Source organism: Melospiza georgiana, chromosome 18, assembly GCF_028018845.1.
Source record: "Melospiza georgiana isolate bMelGeo1 chromosome 18, bMelGeo1.pri, whole genome shotgun sequence".
In the NCBI taxonomy this organism is placed as follows: domain Eukaryota; kingdom Metazoa; phylum Chordata; class Aves; order Passeriformes; family Passerellidae; genus Melospiza; species Melospiza georgiana.
Genome location: NC_080447.1, coordinates 2,031,504 through 2,051,277, shown reverse-complemented (window position 1 = coordinate 2,051,277; position 19,774 = coordinate 2,031,504). Strand labels below are relative to the sequence as shown.

At 48.3% G+C, this 19,774-nt stretch overlaps 1 protein-coding gene across 1 annotated transcript; it reads left to right on the top strand.

The window, feature by feature from the left end:
- Positions 1-2,977: 2,977 nt before the first annotated feature.
- On the top strand, positions 2,978-18,925 carry RFLNA (refilin A). The gene is made up of 3 exons (XM_058037274.1): positions 2,978-3,300; positions 11,866-11,975; positions 13,632-18,925. Exons 1-3 carry the CDS (start codon positions 3,091-3,093, stop codon positions 13,963-13,965), a joined length of 654 nt encoding a protein of 217 aa, XP_057893257.1. The 5' UTR covers positions 2,978-3,090; the 3' UTR covers positions 13,966-18,925.
- The last annotated feature ends 849 nt before the right edge of the window (positions 18,926-19,774 follow it).

Genomic DNA, 19,774 nt, shown 5'->3' with positions numbered 1-19,774 from the left:
GAGGGTTTCAGTAAAGCAACATGGCCTCAGCTGAAAAATTTGTTGTTTTTCTCCTTTTCTCAATTGTCAGGGCACTGTGCAATATTTAAATTCTGTTTCACCTGGCATAATTCTACCATACCATATATACACATGTGTCTGCACACTGAATCCTTCACCAAATTTCCATTCAGGCTGATTTTCACTGGCCAAGAGCAAAATAGTGTGACTCCAGGAGGACTCTGACCAAAGTCTGAGTCAACCATCAGGACAGGAGCATTTCTTACCACCTGCCTGCCCTGTGCTTTGCACAGGAGAGCTCCAGCCTGGGTGAGCAACCCACTACTAACCTGAAACAGATTACTAATCATAACCATAACAACAATAATACCATCACAGCTCACACATGTGCTGCAGAACAACAACAACAACCATAATAATAATAATATCAACATTAGGTGTGTGCACACATGCCTTGCAGAACCAGCAGCAGTTTTGCCATTCATAAATGAATTCAACATCCCTACCAGTGCTGGGGGATGCTCAGCAGTGCTTTGTGTCTTCAGCTGCTTGGAGCTCAGCAACTCCTAAACCATAACAACCACTTCTGAGCTGAACACGTGTTGTACTGAAATCTACCTTTAGAAACATACATTATTTAGGGAAAGGTTGGATTGTAATTTTCTCAAAACAAGAAACAGAAAAACCAGTCTCCTCTCGACTATTCCCCAAGTTAAACCAGGGCTTTCTAGGACAAAAGGACAGTGCACTCACCCCTGCCCAGTGTCTCTTTGTCCTGCTCCTTTTTTCTCCGAGGAGGAAAGCAGCTCTGAAGACACTCCTTCCCTTTTTTTTCCCTTTGCACACATGGTCTTCAGCCAGTTCAGGAGAGGGGCAGGGGAACTGGGCTGCAGGGGAACTGCTGGGCTGAATGCCTGACTTCACAGTGTTAACTGGCCAGAGAATCCTATTACTTGATAGGTAGCAAGCCAGGGACTAATTTATGGAAATTTTGACCTTCAGTCCCCTTTGACATTTTCAGATCAGCCATAGCCTGTGTGAGACATGAGAGCCCTTACAGTAAGGGGCTCTAAATCCGCCTGTGCAGCTGCTGGAGCCGACGAGCGGGTCAGAGGTAAGAATTCACTGAGGTTCATGTGTGGGCTGCTCAGTGCCTGTTTGACATTTACAAATCAGTGACATTCCTCTGCACAGCCCAGTGCATACAAATCGCTTCAAACTCTGAGGAGGGCCCCTCATTTCAGTCAAAGGTGCATTTGGGCATCCTTAGCTTTCCCTTTAGAATTCAGTTGGAACACATAGTGGGATCTGCTCCCTCAGGAGGATGCAGTGGGGGCACTTTTAGGTTCAACCCAACTTCCAAGGACTTTGCACCATCTTTGTGATTTGGATGTGAAGCCTTTATCACTAAGTACAGTATCAGACCCCTCACATTTTCATTCATTGCCACAACAAGCATTGTGTTTGTCCATTTGTAGCACAAACAGACACACTCTCATTTCACTCAGTGCTGAGCCAGTAACTCAGACCAAGAGAGGGCCAGTTGGATTTCAACAGCTTCCCATGGAAACCTATTTGCCATCAATAAAGCTCCACTGAGCTGAGCCATATGAGTGGGCTTGCCCCAGATTTCTCACAGTCTAGACTCTATGTAGAGAGAAAACATGATGAGAAAAACACAGCCAGGGCTGTGGACAAGGTAACATTAGCCTCAACCGGTTATTGTGCAACAGATGACCATATTGGCTTCAGCCAGCCTGACCTGTTTAACTGCTGCTGCTTCTCTGAACCCTGAGGGTTACGGTAGACTCTTCATTCTCCTCCGTGCTGGCACATGCTGCTCTTCCTGGCTAGAGGCTGTGCTGTGATTTGGGATGCCCTTCCATGGTGTTTACGTTGGCCTTGACCACACAATGGCTGGGATAAGGAGGCCAATTCCTTGGTTGTGGACCGGAAGCTGTGGAGCCAAAGAAAGAGGTGTGAGGGAGGCAGGAGGTGTGAGGGCTGCCATGAGGGGATATGGCAGGTTTGTGCACCTTGGTAGCCAAGACTGCCATGGTTACCTGCTGCCTTGGTGAAGCTGACTTTTGGCACCTCGAAGCGGAGAGGGACGGTGGTTCTCAAGAGGAAAGTCTCTTCCCTCATGCCCACAAGCCACGACACTGAAGGGAAAGGCTACTTTGGGGGTGTGGGGGTGAAAAAAGGATGATGAAAAGATCAGAACTGAGAGGAAAATCAGCTCTGAGTGCGGGAAAACTTGGGACAGCAGTGAGGGAAAGAGTGGAGAGAAGCTATGCCCCCGTGATGGCGTGTTGTATGTGGCAAGGCCCCTTTCCCAGCCTTGGAGAGTGCCGAGATCGAAGAGGGACAAAACGGAGGGGAAAATGGAACGTAACTGAGGGAAAACTCGGACAGCAGTGAGGGAATGAGCAGAGGGCAGCCACAGCCCACGGGGAAGTGTGTGGGTGTGTGAGGACATCCCTCTCCCGCCGGCCGTGCGCGGGGGCTGCCCCGTCCCCTCAGGAGGGAGAGGGCGGGCGGGCGGCGCCGAACGCGCTCCGTGCCTGGGAAGCGCCCGAGAACGCGCGGCCGGGACAGAGCTGGGGGGCCGGGGGAAGGGGAGGGCGCTGCCCGGCTCCCTCCCACCCTCTCCGGATAAATGAGCCGCCGGGAGGCGGCGGGCGGCGCAGGCTGTGGACGAGCGCGGCGCATCCCTGTTCCGTCCCCATCCCGTCCCCGCCGCGCCCAGCGCTCCCTGCCGGCGGGGCCGCCCCGGGCGCTGCCGCGCGTACTCGGCCGCGTCCCCGCGGGGCTGGGCGGGGGGATCGGGCTTAGCTTCCCTCCCCTGGGAACGCCTGAGGGCGGGGGCGGCCGGGCGGGCAGGGCCAGGGCCGGTGGAGGGGAGGCGGCCGGGACACCCCGGTCCGGCTGATGCTGGCGCTGCCCCGCGCAGCACCAGGCTCCGGCAGGCTGGTAGCGGCGGTCGGGACGCAGGAGGGGCCCCCCGGGCTCCCTTCCCCTTCCCTCCCTCCGCGGCGGGCGGCGCTGGAGGATTTTCTCCCGCCGCGGCCCCCTCGCTGTCCCCCAGACATGGTAGGTCACCTCCAGCTGCAAGGGATGGACGAGAGCCTGAAGGAGAAGAGCCGGGAAGGCTTGCTGGACAGTCCGGACTCGGGGCTGCCCCCCAGCCCCAGCCCCCCCTTCTACTCCCTGTCGCCCGGTGAGGGCCGAGCAGGGGGCAGCGGCGGTGCGGACCCCCCGGCCCCGGGCCACCGGCGAGAGGCCAAGGACGGCAAAGTGGTAAGAGCCAAACCGGGCACCGGGCTCTGTCCCCTCCGGGCCCCGCGGGGGAAAGGCAGGAGGGCGCCTGTGACCACTGCCCGGGCACCGCTGGGCTGAGTTCCCCCCGCAGTGCCCCTCACCACCGAGGGCACTCCGGGCTGCCCGTGGCGGCTGCGGTCCGGTGTTGGCAGCGCCGCTGCTGTGCCAGGCAGGGCTTGGCCCGGTGCCGGGCAGGGGTTTTGGATACACTCACAGAGTGCTGGCAGCTTGGCTGGGTGAACTCTAATAACGGTGTGGGAGTGAAACCCCATGCCTGAACCAAGCTGCCCTGCCCACCTTCGGAAAAGTGTAGTTGTTTCTCGGTGACACTGCTCTGCCTGGTAGGTACAGGTTGGAGCTGCATTCATCCGGACCGAGGCAGGGGGGTCTGGCTCCCAGCCATCATTACGCCCTGGCATCCCGCATCTGGTTTGTGAGGAGCGTGCAGCCGCGTTTGCTGGAGCCGTGGCTGAAAGAGAGACAAAAGTGCCCTTTAGCTGGGCCAGGGTAGGGATGTGTGTCCGGGAACAGGGTCTGGGAAGGGCTGTGTGCCGCTGCCCTTGCTGGAGCCGGGCTTTGTGGCATGAGCCTGTGTGAAAGGTTTGTCCGCTGGCGGCCGAGCGGAGCCGGGGGTGGTGGTTTGTAAGCTCAGACAGCTGGCACAGCACTGCAGGTCTCGGTCAGCCTGATGCAGTGCCAGTGAAACGCTTGAATATGGGATCTGGGTAGATTTATTATCACTATTATTTTGCTTTATTTGTTTATTTCTATCCCTGAGCTATAAAACCTGTTTTTAAAATACAGCGTTCAGAGCATAAGCAATGGTGGTGGAGGTTTTTAAAGAATGATGAAAGTTCTTCCCCAGGGCTCTTTAAAAAATTTTTAAATATGTATAAAAGATGTTTCTAGGTGTTTTCAACATAGTTAATGGGTTTAAAACTGCAGCACAAATCTTTCCATTAGAAGAATTTATCTACTTCTGGTTTAGTGACAATTTAGACTTTTTTCCCATAGAGACATTTTGCAATGACTCCTCACACCTCGTGCACTTTCTCAAGTTCTGAGGCATTTTGAGCATATTGCTGAAAACAGCCTTTTTACTCCTGAACATGCCAAAACCTTCCCCATGAACAATGACTCCTCACAGTGGAGAGGGTGTGAGGGTTGATTATGAAAGTCAAATCTCAAACCTGCTAATGCTGCAGTTCCTAATATGGAGCCTTACCTGCAGATGCCTGGGTGTGTGTGCCATCTCAATGGGAGTGTTTATGTACAAAGTTACCCACACGTCTCTGATTTGGCAGCATCAGGCTGTTCCTGAGTGTCTGTAAAATAAAATTGGGGAGGAAGGTGAGTGAAGGCTGCTGGAGCAGCAGGGCTGAAAAACAGCAGGGCTGAAGGTGTCTGCAAAACTCTGTAATGGGGATGTGACAGTCACCATTCCAGTCATATGACAGCTGGCCACCACACCATCCAAGAAAATCTTTAGATATCGAAGAAGAAAGAACATGAGAAAATTCATTTCAGTTCATGGGCTGTTAGGATTGAGACTTTTAGTGCTTGACTCCTACAGGGAAAAAAGTTATTCCTGTGATCTGTGTAAAGTAAAGTTTTTCAATTGTTTTGCTCCTTGTTGAACATTTTGGACACTTCAGAAAAGCTCACACTGTAGATGTTTCCAAATTCTGAATCACATTGCAAGGGCTCCTACTTAGAGTATGGGTTCCATACATTGGGAATGTATGGAATTCCATGCTCTTAGCAGGTACAGAAGTTTGCAGGGATCCAAATGCTGAAACCAGTTGGACTGTGTTATTTGGAGTGGTGCTGGGCTCTGCTCTTTAACTCTGGTTCACTGCAAAATAATGAAGTAAATAGGAATTTTCACTCTATTTGACTACAGAGAGTTTCACTTCCTCTCATTTCCACTGTGCAGATACTGTACTTGCAGCTGATATTAAAGCAGGAAAAATATGAAGAGTATTGCTTGCTTCATACTTCTAAATTGCAGTGTCTAATTAGCTTTAATTTTGCCATTTTACAAGGGCTTGCAGATCTATGAGCAGTTATGCAACCCATGAATGTGCTTCTGTTTAAGTCTATTCCTCTGCTGTTCATCAGAGCATGCGGAATTGGCAAATCAATAATTGCAGCTATTTGCACACCAAGAAATGCTGGTTTTAATCGCCTGTTATATTAGTGTTTGAACGTGACAGAGCCAGGAACACAACCTGCACTCTTTGTGTTGGAATACTATAAAACCATACATAACTCACCAACAGCCAAGGTTCTACTATGTACAGTTACAATAAATTGCTGTCAGGTGAAGGAAACAGCATTCCAGATCTGAGTGAAGTATTTCATACTATTCTTTGCTGCACAACTATCAAACCACCACTCTGAACCCAGTTGCATTCTTCTGCAGTCAGCTACTTTCCTCCAGCTTCACAAATATGTTACAAAATTTTTCTGCTTCAGGACAGACAGCCCTTCTCATGGAGACTGAAAGGAGATTGCATGCTCTTATCGAAGACTTTCTTGTGTGTAAAATCTGTGCTCTCTCTGCTCTGTGTTATTAACTGTGACTCTGAAAAAGTAAACTCTCTGCTCTTTAATAAGCACAACTTTGTTTCAAAGACAATGCACCATTTATTCACATTTAACCAGCCAATTTGGGAACAGCTTTGGGATCCAAGAAAATATGAAAGGCAATTTAGGGCCAGAGTCATAAATACCACAAGTTCAACACCATTTAGGGACTTTTTTTTTTTTTTTCATTTTACTTGTAGTGCAGGATAAATTGGCTTTTATTTCTTCAAATAAAGTCCATGTAGGGAATTTGTCAAGTGTTTTGTGCTTAAGTGCAAATATCCTAAGGAAAATAGAAGGTGACTTTTACCTAGTTCTGCCTTTTAAATCTGAAACATTATTAAATTGATTCTTATGACTTGGGTTACTGAATTCTCTAGACTGTGTCTGTAAAGCTGGGTCAAAAGGAACAGAAATACAACAAAATAAATCCTAATAATATGCACAAATAAGCAGTTGCTGAAAGTGTGGGGAATGAAATGACATCAAAGTACCCATATCTGCTTAGAGTTTTCCCTGTTGCTCTTGCCCTGGGTTACTGATTGAGGCTAGAAGAACTGTTCTGGACTATGCTGAAATAAGTGCTTTGCATCCATCAGAGAACTCCTAATGGATATCAGGGGACATCAAGCTCACATTGTCTGCAGAACTATCCATTGTGTGTTCTTGAAGCAGCAGATTTTATGTTCCTTCCCAGCAGTGAAAGGAGCTTTTGCCACTGCAAAAGTTCCTTTTACTTTGTAAGACTGAAGTGTTTGTGCACTCCACTTGCCTCAGTGAGCACTGACTTCTGTGGGACTATATCCCATTGAATCAGCTGTGGGGATGAAGGGAATTTCTACTTACATTCAGCAGCAAGAATGACTCAGAATCACTCTTGGGTGGTGGGAGGAGATTCCAGCTTCATCTCAAGAATGGAGAAGGAGACCTTGCCCCTTGGCACAGCCTTCACAGACAACAGCGGGGTCCCAATAACGTCGTCCAAGTCAGCATTTGTGCCAACCCTGTTGGATTAATGGCTCATATTAAAAACCTCAAAAGAACATCTCTTCCTGACATGCAGCATTTTGAAAGACCCTTTGGGCCACAGAGCCAGCATCTCATCCTGCACTGAAAATGCTTCAGGAATGGAGCAATATCTGTAGGGGCTGGGTGGGGAACATGGCCATCAAAGGTTTTCCATATGTAATTTCCATACCTGTCAGCACCTACCCTGAAAGCACACGTGAGAGGGAGGCCCAGCACCCCGAGCTGAGCCAGCTTGCAGCCCACACACGAGGCAGGGACAGGGAACGTGACTCCCCAGGCCCTGTGGGTCCCGGCAGCTCTGGGGAAGCCCCAGGCTGGTGCAGGGAGCAGGGCACCCATCTGGCAGCACAGCAGGGTTTGCCTCAGGGCTTGTTGGCAGCCTGGCATCCTGACCCACTTCTGAGCCACTCCCACGGGACTGGATCCTGCAGGAATTCCTCCAGCTTCAGCTCCACGCCTGTGTCCTCTCCTGGCAAAGGCTAATCCCACCTGGCTGTTCCCTGTCCCTCAGCCACACCCAGTTCTGGATATGCACCCGCTCCTCTTCCTCCTTGATGGACAGGGCATGGCTCTGGGCCTCACTTGATGTGACAGATGTCCCTTCTGGGCAGATCAGGGAAACAGGCATGAGGATGTCATCATCTGCTCTGAAAAGTGTGGCTCTGATGAAAGACATTGAGGGTGATGTCTTCTAGCTGCTGAATTTCCATTGTGTCCCTACATAACCCTGTGGACAATAAGCAAAGTAGCACACATTTCCCACTTGAAATAAAAGAGGGAGATAAGCAGGAAGGATGTAATTCTTTGAAATAATAAACCCCTTCTTTCTACCTGAGCTTTGCATTTTCTGTTATCACCTCCCAATATAATCTCATCCGGCTCTGGTATAAATTACTCGTAATGTGCAATACGTGCAGATATTGGGAAAATAAATGGTCTGTTAAACAAATACTGCTTATCTTCTAGAGGGGAGAATGTAGATGTGTGTCAAATAACTCAGCCAGATCTTTCATTATAGCTGTAAATAACAGCTGAGTAAAGTGACATTTTCATGGACCTGACATGTTACCATAGTGGGAAAATGTGGTGAGAGATTTTGCTTATGCCCTAGCTAAGTTAGGAGCTGGGAATTTGGGAAGCTGTATCCTGTTTGTAGCCCTGACACTTGGAAAGCTGTTTCCCCTTACAGTCCCTAGAGATCTAATGCCACATCTTAGTGCCTTCCGTATAATGACCATAGCAAAAGGAGTCAGTCAGTTCTGGTTCTTTGTGCTCTCTGGGGAAAGGTTTTGGGGGTTTATTTACTTCAAGTCTTGTTAATTTCCTTTGCTTTTTCTTGCTTTGCTGCCTGGAATTTGGCAGCTAAAGAACAGTCAATGCTGTCGATGAGCTGTAGATTGAATTCCATTCAGCAACCAATTTTATCTGTGTTTATCTATCTGCTACTTGCAGAAAGCAGAGTTTAGCTGCCCAGGCCGTTACATGCCTGAAAGGCATCAGAGTTAAGGCAAAGGGAAAAATGCAGCCAAACAAGAAAGCTCTTCAGCTTTTTAATACTACTGTAACTCTTTGCTGGTTGACACAAATTATGTACTAGAGAAGAAATAAAAATAAAACCTCATTTACTGCCTAGTATTCACCTTGGATCAAGTTGTAAACATGGGAGTCCCTTTTTTGATATCTTTGGTATCTTTCATGTTGTGTTTTCAACCTTCCTTGCCAGACCCCTTCTGTCCTTAAAGATGCCAGGGTTGTGGTGTTTTTTGTGAAGCTGCACCTGGTAAGTGCCAGCACAGCTCCAGTTAGTGGGGACAGATGGGTCAGGTCCGCACTGCAGCGTTCCAGCACAGCAGCCCTTGGATAGACAGACCTCAACTATGGATCACTTATGGATAGCCTGGTCTGAAGTGATCTGGGCTTTTCCTCTTCACCATCAGTGACCCCCAGAAATGTGCATCAAGCTCTGTTCCCTGCCAGTCTGTCCATAGTGCAGGATAATATAGAAACCTACCTCATTTGTGGAGTGTCTGGAGATCACCAGGTGATTCCTAGAAAAAAGCCAGGGATCCTGATTTTCTCAAGGGAACTCAGCAGTCCAGTGCTCCTCCTCTTTCGACCATTCCTGTGCAGAAAGAAAAAAGAATTGAGTCAGTATTTTTTTTGACAGGCAGGACATTTTTGGTTTTTTTTCCTTAAAGCAGATTGGAAGGAGTCGGTGTCAAACTCTTGCCAAAAAGCCAGCTTTTGACATGTGCCAAGCATATAACATTTCAGCCCCAAAGACAAATCTTTTGGAAAGCTCATATCCCCTGTTCCTTGCTTCCCAGCTCCAGGTGACTTGCAGGAGCCGACATTTCAGAACATCACTGGAGGGAAAACAAAATGTCACCTGAGGTGCCTCTCAGTGGCTGCTGTGTGAAACCTGTGGTTGCTGTTTAGTGACCCCTTCATGCTCTGCAAGCAAATCAGTTGCTGTTTGGTGAGCAGCCTGCAGGATCTTAGAGATCTCTATTTTTAGGCCATCATTTGTAAGTTATTTACATCTTCCATGTGCAGACTTCCAGGTTACTTTGGAGTTTCTGATCTACAGCAGCTCACAGAAGAGAGGCCTGAGTCTGTAATGGTCTCGACAGGCAGCAGAAGTCCTGGCTTTGGCCTGCCAGTGTTCTCAGTTGTTCCAGCTTTCTAAACTAAGCCAAGCCTGCAAGTCTGAAGTTGGTGCTCATCCACAGCCTATGAAATGCCTTTTGCCACCCTTCCCTGCCCAGAGCAAGGTTAACTGTAACCCCCAATGGAAATAGTCTCATCACACCCCATCCAGCACTAACCTGGAGAACACTTAGTCCTGCTCTCACCGAGTTCAGCAGCAGATTTTTGACTCTGATTGATGTCAGTCGTGCATGCCAGCACCTCTGTTTCTCCGTGCGCTCTGGCGGTGTTTCTGCAGCGTGTTCTTGTTTCCTGTTCCCTGCTGTGGGACTTGAGCTCTGCACAGACAGCGATTGCCGCCGTGCCCATGCTCTGATCGAGCAGCACCCCAGCGCTCAGCGGGCTGGGAAGGCTTTTCCCATGCACACACTGGGGGCCAGATGCCCCAGCAATGTTCCTGCTAGGCCACGGGAAAGACTTCATAACATCTCCTGCATCCTGGGGATGTTTGGAGCACACTTAGTGTCAGCATTTGTTAGCAAGAAGTGTGAAGGTTTGTTTGCCTGGAAGCACTTCTTGGAAACTGCTGCTTTAAAGGAGGGACACATCCCCAGCCTTGTTTCCTTCACCAGTTCAAGCAATCTGCATCCCTCTGCAGGTGAACCCCCAAGGGAAGCCTGCCTGCTGTTCACAAAGCTCATGACCATGTGCAAATGGTGTTTGACGCCTGCACCCAAAGGAACCTCTTCTTATGTAGAGAATGTCTTTAGAAAGAGCTCTGGCCTTGTGCAGACTGTTACAAGCTGGACATCTGCACCCTTGTGAACTGAGGCTTGTCTGATGTAAACAATTCACATTTCAGAAGCAAAGAGCTTTATTTACAACCAGAAAGGCTGCCCTTGCCCTCCCCTGTCAAGAGTGTTGAAAGCAATTCAGGAATGAACTTTGCCTTTTGGCCAGTGTTTGCTAGGGAGAGTGAACATATATTTTTTTTTTTTCTTTTTCCCCCCTATAACTATGCAGATACTGTTCTGTTTTGACAATGGAACAGTATTCAATCAAAAAGAGGGGTTGGCCATTTTACTTAATAGTACGACTTTACACAGTTGTAAAGTGCAGGGAAATTTCAGTATGAAAAGAAGAAACAGCTTTGTGGCTTTGGGACACGGAATTAAGTGGCTTGGCAAATTCAGATGGAGCAGTGACATTTTTTGCCGTAGCCTGAGGCAGAAGGCCCAAACCAGCAGAGGAAAGCAGACCTCAGCTAGCCATCTACAGACAGCACAGGGGCTGCCAGCCATCCCCTTTAAAGAGATCCTGTGTCCCTGTGCGTCATAAATATCTGCTGACAGAAAAGCTGTGGCAGAGACTGAAACCTGCAGTGACATTTTTCCAGGAGGGCAGGATTAGGCTGAATTAGCTGCTGGGTTTGGTCCAGGCACCAGACACAGGATCCCCATATGTGGGAACTGGTGTTTAAGAGCATTCAGTATAGAGAAGTGGGATTAGTCATTTCTGTGGTGGGCAGAGGAGCCTAGGCTGGTCTGTGACAATTTGTCAGAGTAAGTAAGTTCACAGTGCAGTTAGTCTTAAAAATCCAGTTTTTGGTGTCATGAATTGGAGCTGCTCCATTTGTTATAAAGTGCTGGCTTGTAACTGGCTTCCTGCATTGCAGAGGCCACAAGGTGCCCCGGTGTCTCACCCCACCCTCAGTTTTATGGTTAACAAGAATGTCCTTTGGAGCACAAGAGCCATTTTTGGCACGGAGACTTCGGGAACAGCAAGTCTATCACTTCCTCTGCTGGATTGTTTCAAGGGAAACATGATTTTATGTACATATTTGTATGTATATCTTTAAAAATACATATACATGTCTCACTTCAGTAAACCTACATGCTTCAAGTCAGCAGCCTTAGGCCCTGTCGCTGTGTTAGGTCAGACATGGAGCACTTCTCCATGCTGACACATTTTGAGTTTAAGACTTGTTAATTCCTATCAGTAAAGGCAATATCAGGGCTAAAGAAAACTTGAAAACAATTGCAATTCCTATGAGGAGCAAGAAAGGAAGAAGGAAAGGCAAGGTTAAATTTCAACAAACAGATACTGCAGCAAGAAGTGACAGAGATGTGGGCCCAGTCACGTACCTGGGAGGTGTTGGTTGGTGAGGACAGTCCAGGTGTTCTGTTAGGCTGCTCAACTGCCAGCCACAGCACGTTATGAACTGTGCCAGCCCCATCTGTCGTGTTCCAACACTTGCTGTGCTCTCCTTCCCTGCAGATGCCTTATCTGCTCCTGAACCCATCCATGCCAGAGATAAGGCCGCGAATGTACCCGGTGTTTTTTGGAGAAAGCATTGAGGTCAACCCTGAGCCCGTGCAGGAAATCAGGTACAGATGGGATTGGGTGGGTAGATGGGGATTTCTGTCTTTTTGCTGGTGCTTCTGCCAAAAATTAAAATGTGTTTACAAATGGGAGTCATGGTTTTTTTGATGGAAAGGGAAGGACAGGTGGGAGGGTAATTCCTGAATTAAAGCCACTGACAGCAACACGAGCAGAGAGGAGGAGGCAAGAACTGGAGGGAGGTTTTAACAGAAGGCAGTTTTCCTTCCAAGGCCAGCTAAAATCCAAGGCTATGAGAGAAAACCATTACCATCTGTGGGCTTGATGGCCTCCACTAAGTAATCTGATGGTCTTCATACTGTTCCCAGATGACTTGTATCTTCAGAAGAAGCAACACCCTTCTAATTGGCACCCGTTTTTGTTCACTCTTGCCACAGAGAAACCAGCATTAGACAGCCCACAGAGACTGAGCTCTTCTGTGTGAGGAGATGGTCCCTCAAGCCAGTGATGGAGATGTTCTGCCCTCCTGTGGGGCTGGTGTTGTGGCCATGGATAAATGTTGGTCTTTGCTCTTCATTTGCTCTTTTGCTGATGTGGGATGTATCCTGCAAACAGCATGGAGCACTTACACACAGCTTGGGTCAGGGACAGTGGGAGGACTGTAAACCCCCTCAGCCCATGCAAAAGTCTCTCTGGAAATGTACCCCAGTAAATCTCTGCTGGCTGAGGACCTGCCAGCAGGCATGTTTTTATGGTGATTACATCGGAGTCTTCTTTTATGTGTGCTGAATGACTTGCTTACACCCTAGCTGTGCAAAATACTTTACAGCAGCTCAGATTACACGCGGTGCACAATCAGTCAGCCCCCCTCTGGGTGGAGGTAATGACAAGCACACACCCAGCTTTTAATCTTTTTTACGTGGAACTGCACATTCCTTGGCTGCTGATTGTTGGAGGAGCGTTTGGGGAGCGGGGAAAATCAGTGGAAGTCCTGTTCCCCGTGGCTAGGAATTCCAGGAAAAGCCCTTTTTCTGACCTGGTGTCTCTACATCCTTTCTGGATGGCTGCAGAAAAAAAGGCAGGATCATGGTATCCTACCTTGTGTGGTTCTTCATCTGTTGGCATTTCAGGTGGCCAGTTCCTTTGAGACCAGTGGCTTGAGCAGCCATAGCCCACAATATCCCTTTGGTTTTCCTGCTCTTTCAGCATTGCTTGGATTTTTTGTAGGCTCCAACAAGCATTCTCACCCCTCTCAGCACTCAGATTTTAGCTGGTTTGGGCATTTTTGTGCAATGAAGAAAGAAAAGACAAACAGCCTTGATGGCTCAACAGGTCCATTACAGGTTGTCCGCCTCCAGTGTAGGTAGCTCTTAGGGCTGAGCTGAGGCTGCAGTGGGACCCTTGGAGAAAACCAGAGGAAGAAGAGTTGTTGCTTGGAGCCTCTGCAGCAAGGTGTTTTCTGCTCTGGTTCTGCTACATTGCAGAAATGCTGAGATGGATTCACAGCAAGGTGAGGTTCCAACAAGATTCCCCAGCAGGACAGAGTCCTCTTGGCTTTGGGTTGTAGAGTTGGCACCTCCCCAGAGTCTGTGCAGTACAAGGTGGTAAATGCTGCCAGCTTCGGAGGGTTAGAGAGGATTCCTGCCTGTCTGGCCTCCTTTGCTGCCTGGGCTGTGCTCCTGATCCCTTGCTGTCCTCCATAGATGCAATTCTGAGGTGAAGTACGACTCGGAGAAGCACTACCGGGACGACATCTTCTACGGCCCCATCCCCACGGTCACCACCTACAGCGAGACCATCATCGCCGCTCCCAACTGCACCTGGCGCAACTACAAGTCCCAGCTCATCTTCGAGCCCCGCCAGAAGCCGGTGAGGTTTCAGAGCACGACCATCATTTTCCCTAAGCGTGCCAAGAACATTTACCGGACCACCCTCAACTACAGCTTGGGCTGTGCCAAGCGCTGGTTCGCTTCCAGCGTGCAGCTGGAACTGTGTGAGGAAACCAGCCCGTGCGTCATGTACAGCGAGAGCCTCTGATCCGTGCGACCCCGCCGGGGCACGGCCTGCACGGGGCTCTGGCTGCGCCTTGCCTGGTGGCAACTGAACATTCACGGCCGGAGAGCAGCTCCCGAGGCTTGCAGGGCACAGGATGGTTTTGATCAGTGAGAGGCTGGCTTGTGTTTTGCGACGTTCCTGACATTCATGATCTGGATTTTATTTTTGGGTTGTTTGTTTTGTTTTTTTTTTTCTCCGAGCGTATCTATTTTTGGCTTGTGTTTAGATGAAATCAAGATGACAAAGGACCCTGTTACCCATTGCAGAGTGATGCCTTATGAGCTCTGTAGGTCTTGTCTAGCACATAGGTGAGAGTCATTGTAAGCTTCAGAGCTATTTTGGTCTCTGCAAAGGGAAGACCAACTGCAGAGTCAGCGTCTGTTCGGCCCAGCACACACCAGGCCCGATCTCTTTGAGAGCTGAAATGCAGAGGAGGTGGTTATTTGTACCAGTACATCACAGCTTGCTCCAACAGCTCCTCTCAGTGAGAGCTGCCCTATTACAGCACCACAGTCACCTCACTTCCTGAGAGGAGTGGAGACTGTCACCCCAAGAAAAAGAGGATTTAAACAGGTCCCCCAGCTCTTGCTAGCAGCTGGATGTTTGTGTCCCATAGCAAAGCACAGCACAACCAGGAGATGGGAGGAAGGCCTGCTGTGATGCATAGACACATCTTTTGTGAGCCCAGCCAGGAGCAAGGAGGGAGACTGAGGAAAGTGAACAGCTGAAGGACTAGTTTCTAAAAGTGACTGAGAGATTTAGGAACCCAATGCCCTTCTATCAAAAGTATTGCCATACCAAGTGTACCATGCTGTTCACTGCCTCCAACACCTAATTAAGGGATCTGTATGCACTTGCAGCCCTTCTGAGTTTCAGGGTGTGGCTGTATTGCAGAGAGGAGTGTAGAGCAGAAAGTTCCCTGGTTTCTTTAAAGCCAGGGCAGGGTTAACTCACCCTCTCAATAGTTTCCATATTTGTGGCATGGGCAGCTTTTCTGCATGTAGAGGAGCAGCCAAACTTTCTCAGTGTAGAGCTTGAAGGATTGAAGAGCCCAAATCCATCTGGGTTTTCCTTACTCAGCCAGGCTGTAGCACTAAAAACAGCAACTCCACAAACAGCTGAACTGTCTCTGCAACAGGACCAAGGAACAGTGAGCAGGAGTCAGTGCAACCATCCTAGGGTAAAACATTCCCCAGTCATGAGTCCCATCTCCTGCTTTATCTTCACTTCGGTTTCTTGATGAAAATCTGCAAGAGCCTGGATTCCCACAAACATATAACTTTGAAAATAGCACGGAATTGTCTCCAAAAATCTTACCAAGAATTTTTGCATGCTGCTCCGACTTAGAAATAACCACACAGCTCCGGAAATTAATTTCCAGCTTTCTCTCTTCTAAACTTTCCATTTTGTTCCTGACTTGCTGTGAGTCTGATGGAGTTATTTCAGAACACAGCTGAGCAGCCAAGTCAGAAAGCCTATTAACAATGTCAACAAGACGTAGCTGATTGCCCAGAACAGTTGACGCACAAACCCGCTGAGATTTAAAAAAAAAAAGTCTGAGAAACTTGAAAAAATAATAAAATTAGTGACTTTTAAAGATACTTTTTCCATCAGTTTCAAAAAGCAGTTGGTAAATGTGACCAGAACTGTGACCTTTATGAAACAGAGTTCTCTTGTTTAAAATGTAGCACAGTTTTTCCACCAGAGGTAAATATAAAGTCTTTAAATACAAACTTCAATCCTGACAGCTGGAGCATCGTTAGTGCTGAAAGATGTGTGTTATGGCAGTGCTGAACTCTCCCTGCCCACTGGGAGTTAAGGCTTGGTAGGAAGAACCCCTCAAAGGATTTCCAAGGCTTCCACCTACTGTTGAATCCTTTACAGCAGCACAAACAAGGACTATATTTGTTAGTGGTCAGGTTCTGCTGTCACTGTCTGTCAGCATCAAAGCCTGGAAAAGCAGCATCTGCCTCCAGAGGGATTATTATGCCTGAAGCAACCCTTCTCCCCAGGGCTCCAGCAGACAGAGCTGGCTTAGGCAGCAGGGAGTTGGTGCCTGGATGAACGTGGCCCCAGTGCAGTGAGGTTGGTGATGCACTTACTTGCTGGTTCATCTTTGGGTCTGTCCTGTTGGCCACGTGCTGCTGATGGGCCTTGGGAGCAGGGGAAATACCCCTGTGGCACATGCAGGGCTCAGTGCCTGCATCCCTGAGGGTCTGTGCCAAGGGCAGGGTCCCAGGCTGACAGCAGGGCCATCCAGGTCCAAAAGCAAGGCCAAACTCACACCCAGGAGATCCCTGCACCATGACAGAGGGGACTGATGGAGACAGGCTGACCTCAGAGCCTCTCCCTGGTCTGACCACACATCAGGCTTTGCCCCTTTGAACAGCTGGATTATGCCCCTGCTTTGAGCACAAAGCTGCTGTTCTTGAACATGGTGGTCTTTGAGCAGGACAGCTTTTCCTGAGAAAAACTCCTTTCTTCATGACTGGCTGCAGGTTTCTGCCCACTCTGCCCACTGTTAGTTCTGTTTCCTAAATATCAGCTGCAGCAGTAAAAGAAAATTCAAGGCAAGCCAAAAAAACCCAGTGTGCAAATACAAATCCAGCAGAGAGACTGAACCTCAACCTGGACTTTCACCTCACAGGGAGAGGGGCTGCTGAGGCAAAGTCTCACAGGTGGATGTGACCCCAGGAGGGTGCAGTGGAGGGCTGCATCCTTGGTGCTGGAGGGTCCCACACACCCAGCCCAGGCCTCTTTGAAGCTTCATGCTTTGTTTTCTCTGCAAACACACCAGAAGTGACCTAACATGCTCCTGCTCCTTTGAGTTTAAGCAGCTTTTCTGGTTTTGCCATGTAGGGGGGAAAAAAAAAAAGATAGAAAGCAGCTTGTGTTTCTAGGCTGCTGAGCACATTCTGAGCTGTGTAGCCAGGGTGGCTGTGGTGGGACTGTCACCCTGGACCAGTCCAAACTGGGACATTGCCAAGTGCCTGGGATCTGGAGAAATTTTTGAAAAATCCCTTCTTATATGGTATCTGCCATGGGCCCATCACAAGCTGATTTTCTGTCAGCAAAGGCTGGTGTTGGAAAGGGACTCTGTTTTTCCTGAGGTCAAGGAAACCACAGAGGGTCAAGTCCTCACATCCCAGCCTCCTGCCCACTCTGTCCCTGCTGCTCCCATCCCTGTGGCTGGGTTAGGCAGTGCTAGAAAAGCCAAAGTTCATCTTACTCATGACTGGAAAAGTGATGACTTTTTTTGTTTTGCTTAAACACCAGAAACTGAATTGTCTTTTTGTGTTGCCAATGAAGAATCATTCTGGGCAGCCAAGAAGTGCCTTGTGCCATACCTGTGGTGTGGTTGTACATCTGAAAGGAACAATTAGTCCCACTAGGGAGGTGCTTTTCTTTTTAATGGAGTGTTGTTGATCTCAGCCAACAGATGTTTGTTCCTGTATGTTTCTCAAAGATACAAATGATAAATTTAGACCAAGGTAATGTGAGTTTCCTTGAACAGCTGGGACTGTGGCTACACCATTTCCCCCCAGGTTCCTGATGTGCATGTTGCCCACAGCTCTGCAAGCCTGATGGGTAAAGTCAGACACTGCCTTTATCTTTTTTGATGAGGGGAAGATTGTTTTTTTTTTTTTTCAATATGGAAAGTCCCTATCTCAAAGGTGGGGGGTCTCTCCCATTTTCTCCCATCTCTCCCTATGATTCTTTTGCCCTGGAATACAACAGAGTGTGCTCCTGTCTGGCCTGCCTGCATTGCTGTCATTGCATTTGGGGCCAAAAAGATGAAACCCTAACCAAATATTGAACTTTTAGAAGCCGTGGAATATGTTGCACAAACTGCAGAGAACAACTTTGACCAAAAGTTTACTGCTTGTCTTTATAGTTTGTCTTTTTCTTTTTTTTTTTTTTTTCCCTTCCTAAGCCAGCTCTACTTTCCTCAATGTGAAATACAGACAGGTTTGCACCCTGGGTGCACACTTTCTGGGACTGTTGAAATGGTGTTTGGGTGTTGATAGCAGTGTTTGAGTGAGCTGCTGGTCAGAGAAGTGAATGCTATTTACTATTTATGTTGAGTGTGTCTTAAAAAAAATGGGAAAGGTCACCAGAGGGCTAATGAGCAAAAAAGACTTTGTGGAGACTTTAAACTGAAGACTGAAGACTGTGTGAGACTGACATAGGAGTGAACGGTTCTGTGTGTGAACACTGTGATCTAGGATATTTAGCCATTGTGGTTTTAACCTGCCTCTTTTCCTGTAGGAAAAGGCATCTTTGCCTTTTTTAGAGCTGAAACAAAATCAGATCCATCCTCTGACACAGTCACTCAGCCCTGCTGCAGCCTGTGAGCATCAGCATTCCCCAGGCTCACGAGGTGCTTTCTGAGCATCAATCAAACAGGCCCAGAGCTGTGCCTCTGTGAGACGGGGCAATGCTTTGGAGGGATGATGGATCTTCTTGGGGGATATTCAGATTTTTATTGCCAGATAAAGTCTGCTCCCTGAGGATCACCTGATCACTCACAAATTGATCTGTTCTAAACAGCTCCCCTAAAGCTCTATAACCAGTGGATTTTATAAGTCTTGGGAGGCGCTAATTCTTTTTCAGATACTGTAATGGCCATCAGAATGAGCAAAGTATCATATGAATTGTGACCTGAGGATGGGATTGAAAGGTGTCTGAAGGTTAGAGAAGGAAGAAGAGAACTTAAAAGTGGTGGAAATGCATAAGGATGTGTCATATTTTTATTTTTGTAAGTCTGATTCTCTAAGTGCTTGTAAAGTACTTTACTGTTGTATATGTGGTGATGCAGTAGCTCACAATATCCTTTTATTTTTGTATATTCCTTCCTCCACCATAATCCCTTTCTGTTCAACTCATAGAGAGTAATTTAAGAAGACAAAATTTATATATCATAATAAAATGCTCAAACCCTCATGCTGATGTGTGCAGAGTTTCCTTCCTCTTCCATATCCCTTGGTGCCTAATGCCCTTTTTCTGTTTCTGGTGTATCTGTCCCTTTCTGCGTATTTCAGCCCAGCTCCCATGGATGGGTGGCTGTGGCACAGTCAGTGCTGTGATGTGCAAACCCTGCTCTGTGTGCCCAGGGAAAGCTGAAAAGCTGAGGAGGAACTCTCAGAGGCAGTTTTACCTTTCAGGATTTCCCTGGTTGTCAGTTTGACCATTTCTTCACTCTAAATTTCCCTCTCCAGCTTCATCTTGTACCCAGCTTTGAAGCCCTGGTGTTGGATCTAGATAATTCCTCTCCCGGCTTTTCCACGGCCTCCAAGGGCAGGAAGAACCCACACAGTGCTTATTTCATATCCAGGTATCCACATTCCCTCCCATGGGGATCCCTCCCATGTCCTGGCTTCCCAAATCCCAGTGGTGGATGAGTGCCCTGGGGCTCACCCTGCCTGGCCACGAAGGGCATTTCAAAGCCGTGGCTGTAAATGCCTCAGGCTCACCAGCCAGCCCTCAGCAGAACACTCCTTTGTCTTCCAAGACCCAAGATGTCTGCAGGGAGAATCTGACACTAATCCTTATGGAAAAATCAGTGGATTTATAGGGATGAAGTCAATAGGCTTGGATGAAAAGGGCTGTAAAACTCTAAGGAATGGAAGGGAGAAGCAAAGCCATGTTATGCAAGAATTTGCTTCAGCTGCAGCGCAAGTGCCCGTGTCCTCATCCCAAGCCTCTGACAGAAATTATGGCTGAACTGCTCCTAGGATGAAGGATGGAGACAAGCTCATGGCTGAGAACCTGAGGAAACACAACTTGGAGA

What these genes read in the sequence shown, in the direction of transcription:
- RFLNA (XM_058037274.1), top strand. Translation starts at nt 3,091, where the DNA reads ATGGTAGGTCACCTCCAGCTGCAAGGGATGGACGAGAGCCTGAAGGAG. An exon ending in AGGCCAAGGACGGCAAAGTG is followed by an intron (nt 3,301 to 11,865) that starts GTAAGAGCCAAA and finishes CCTTCCCTGCAG; the next exon opens with ATGCCTTATCTGCTCCTGAA. An exon ending in GAGCCCGTGCAGGAAATCAG is followed by an intron (nt 11,976 to 13,631) that starts GTACAGATGGGA and finishes TGTCCTCCATAG; the next exon opens with ATGCAATTCTGAGGTGAAGT.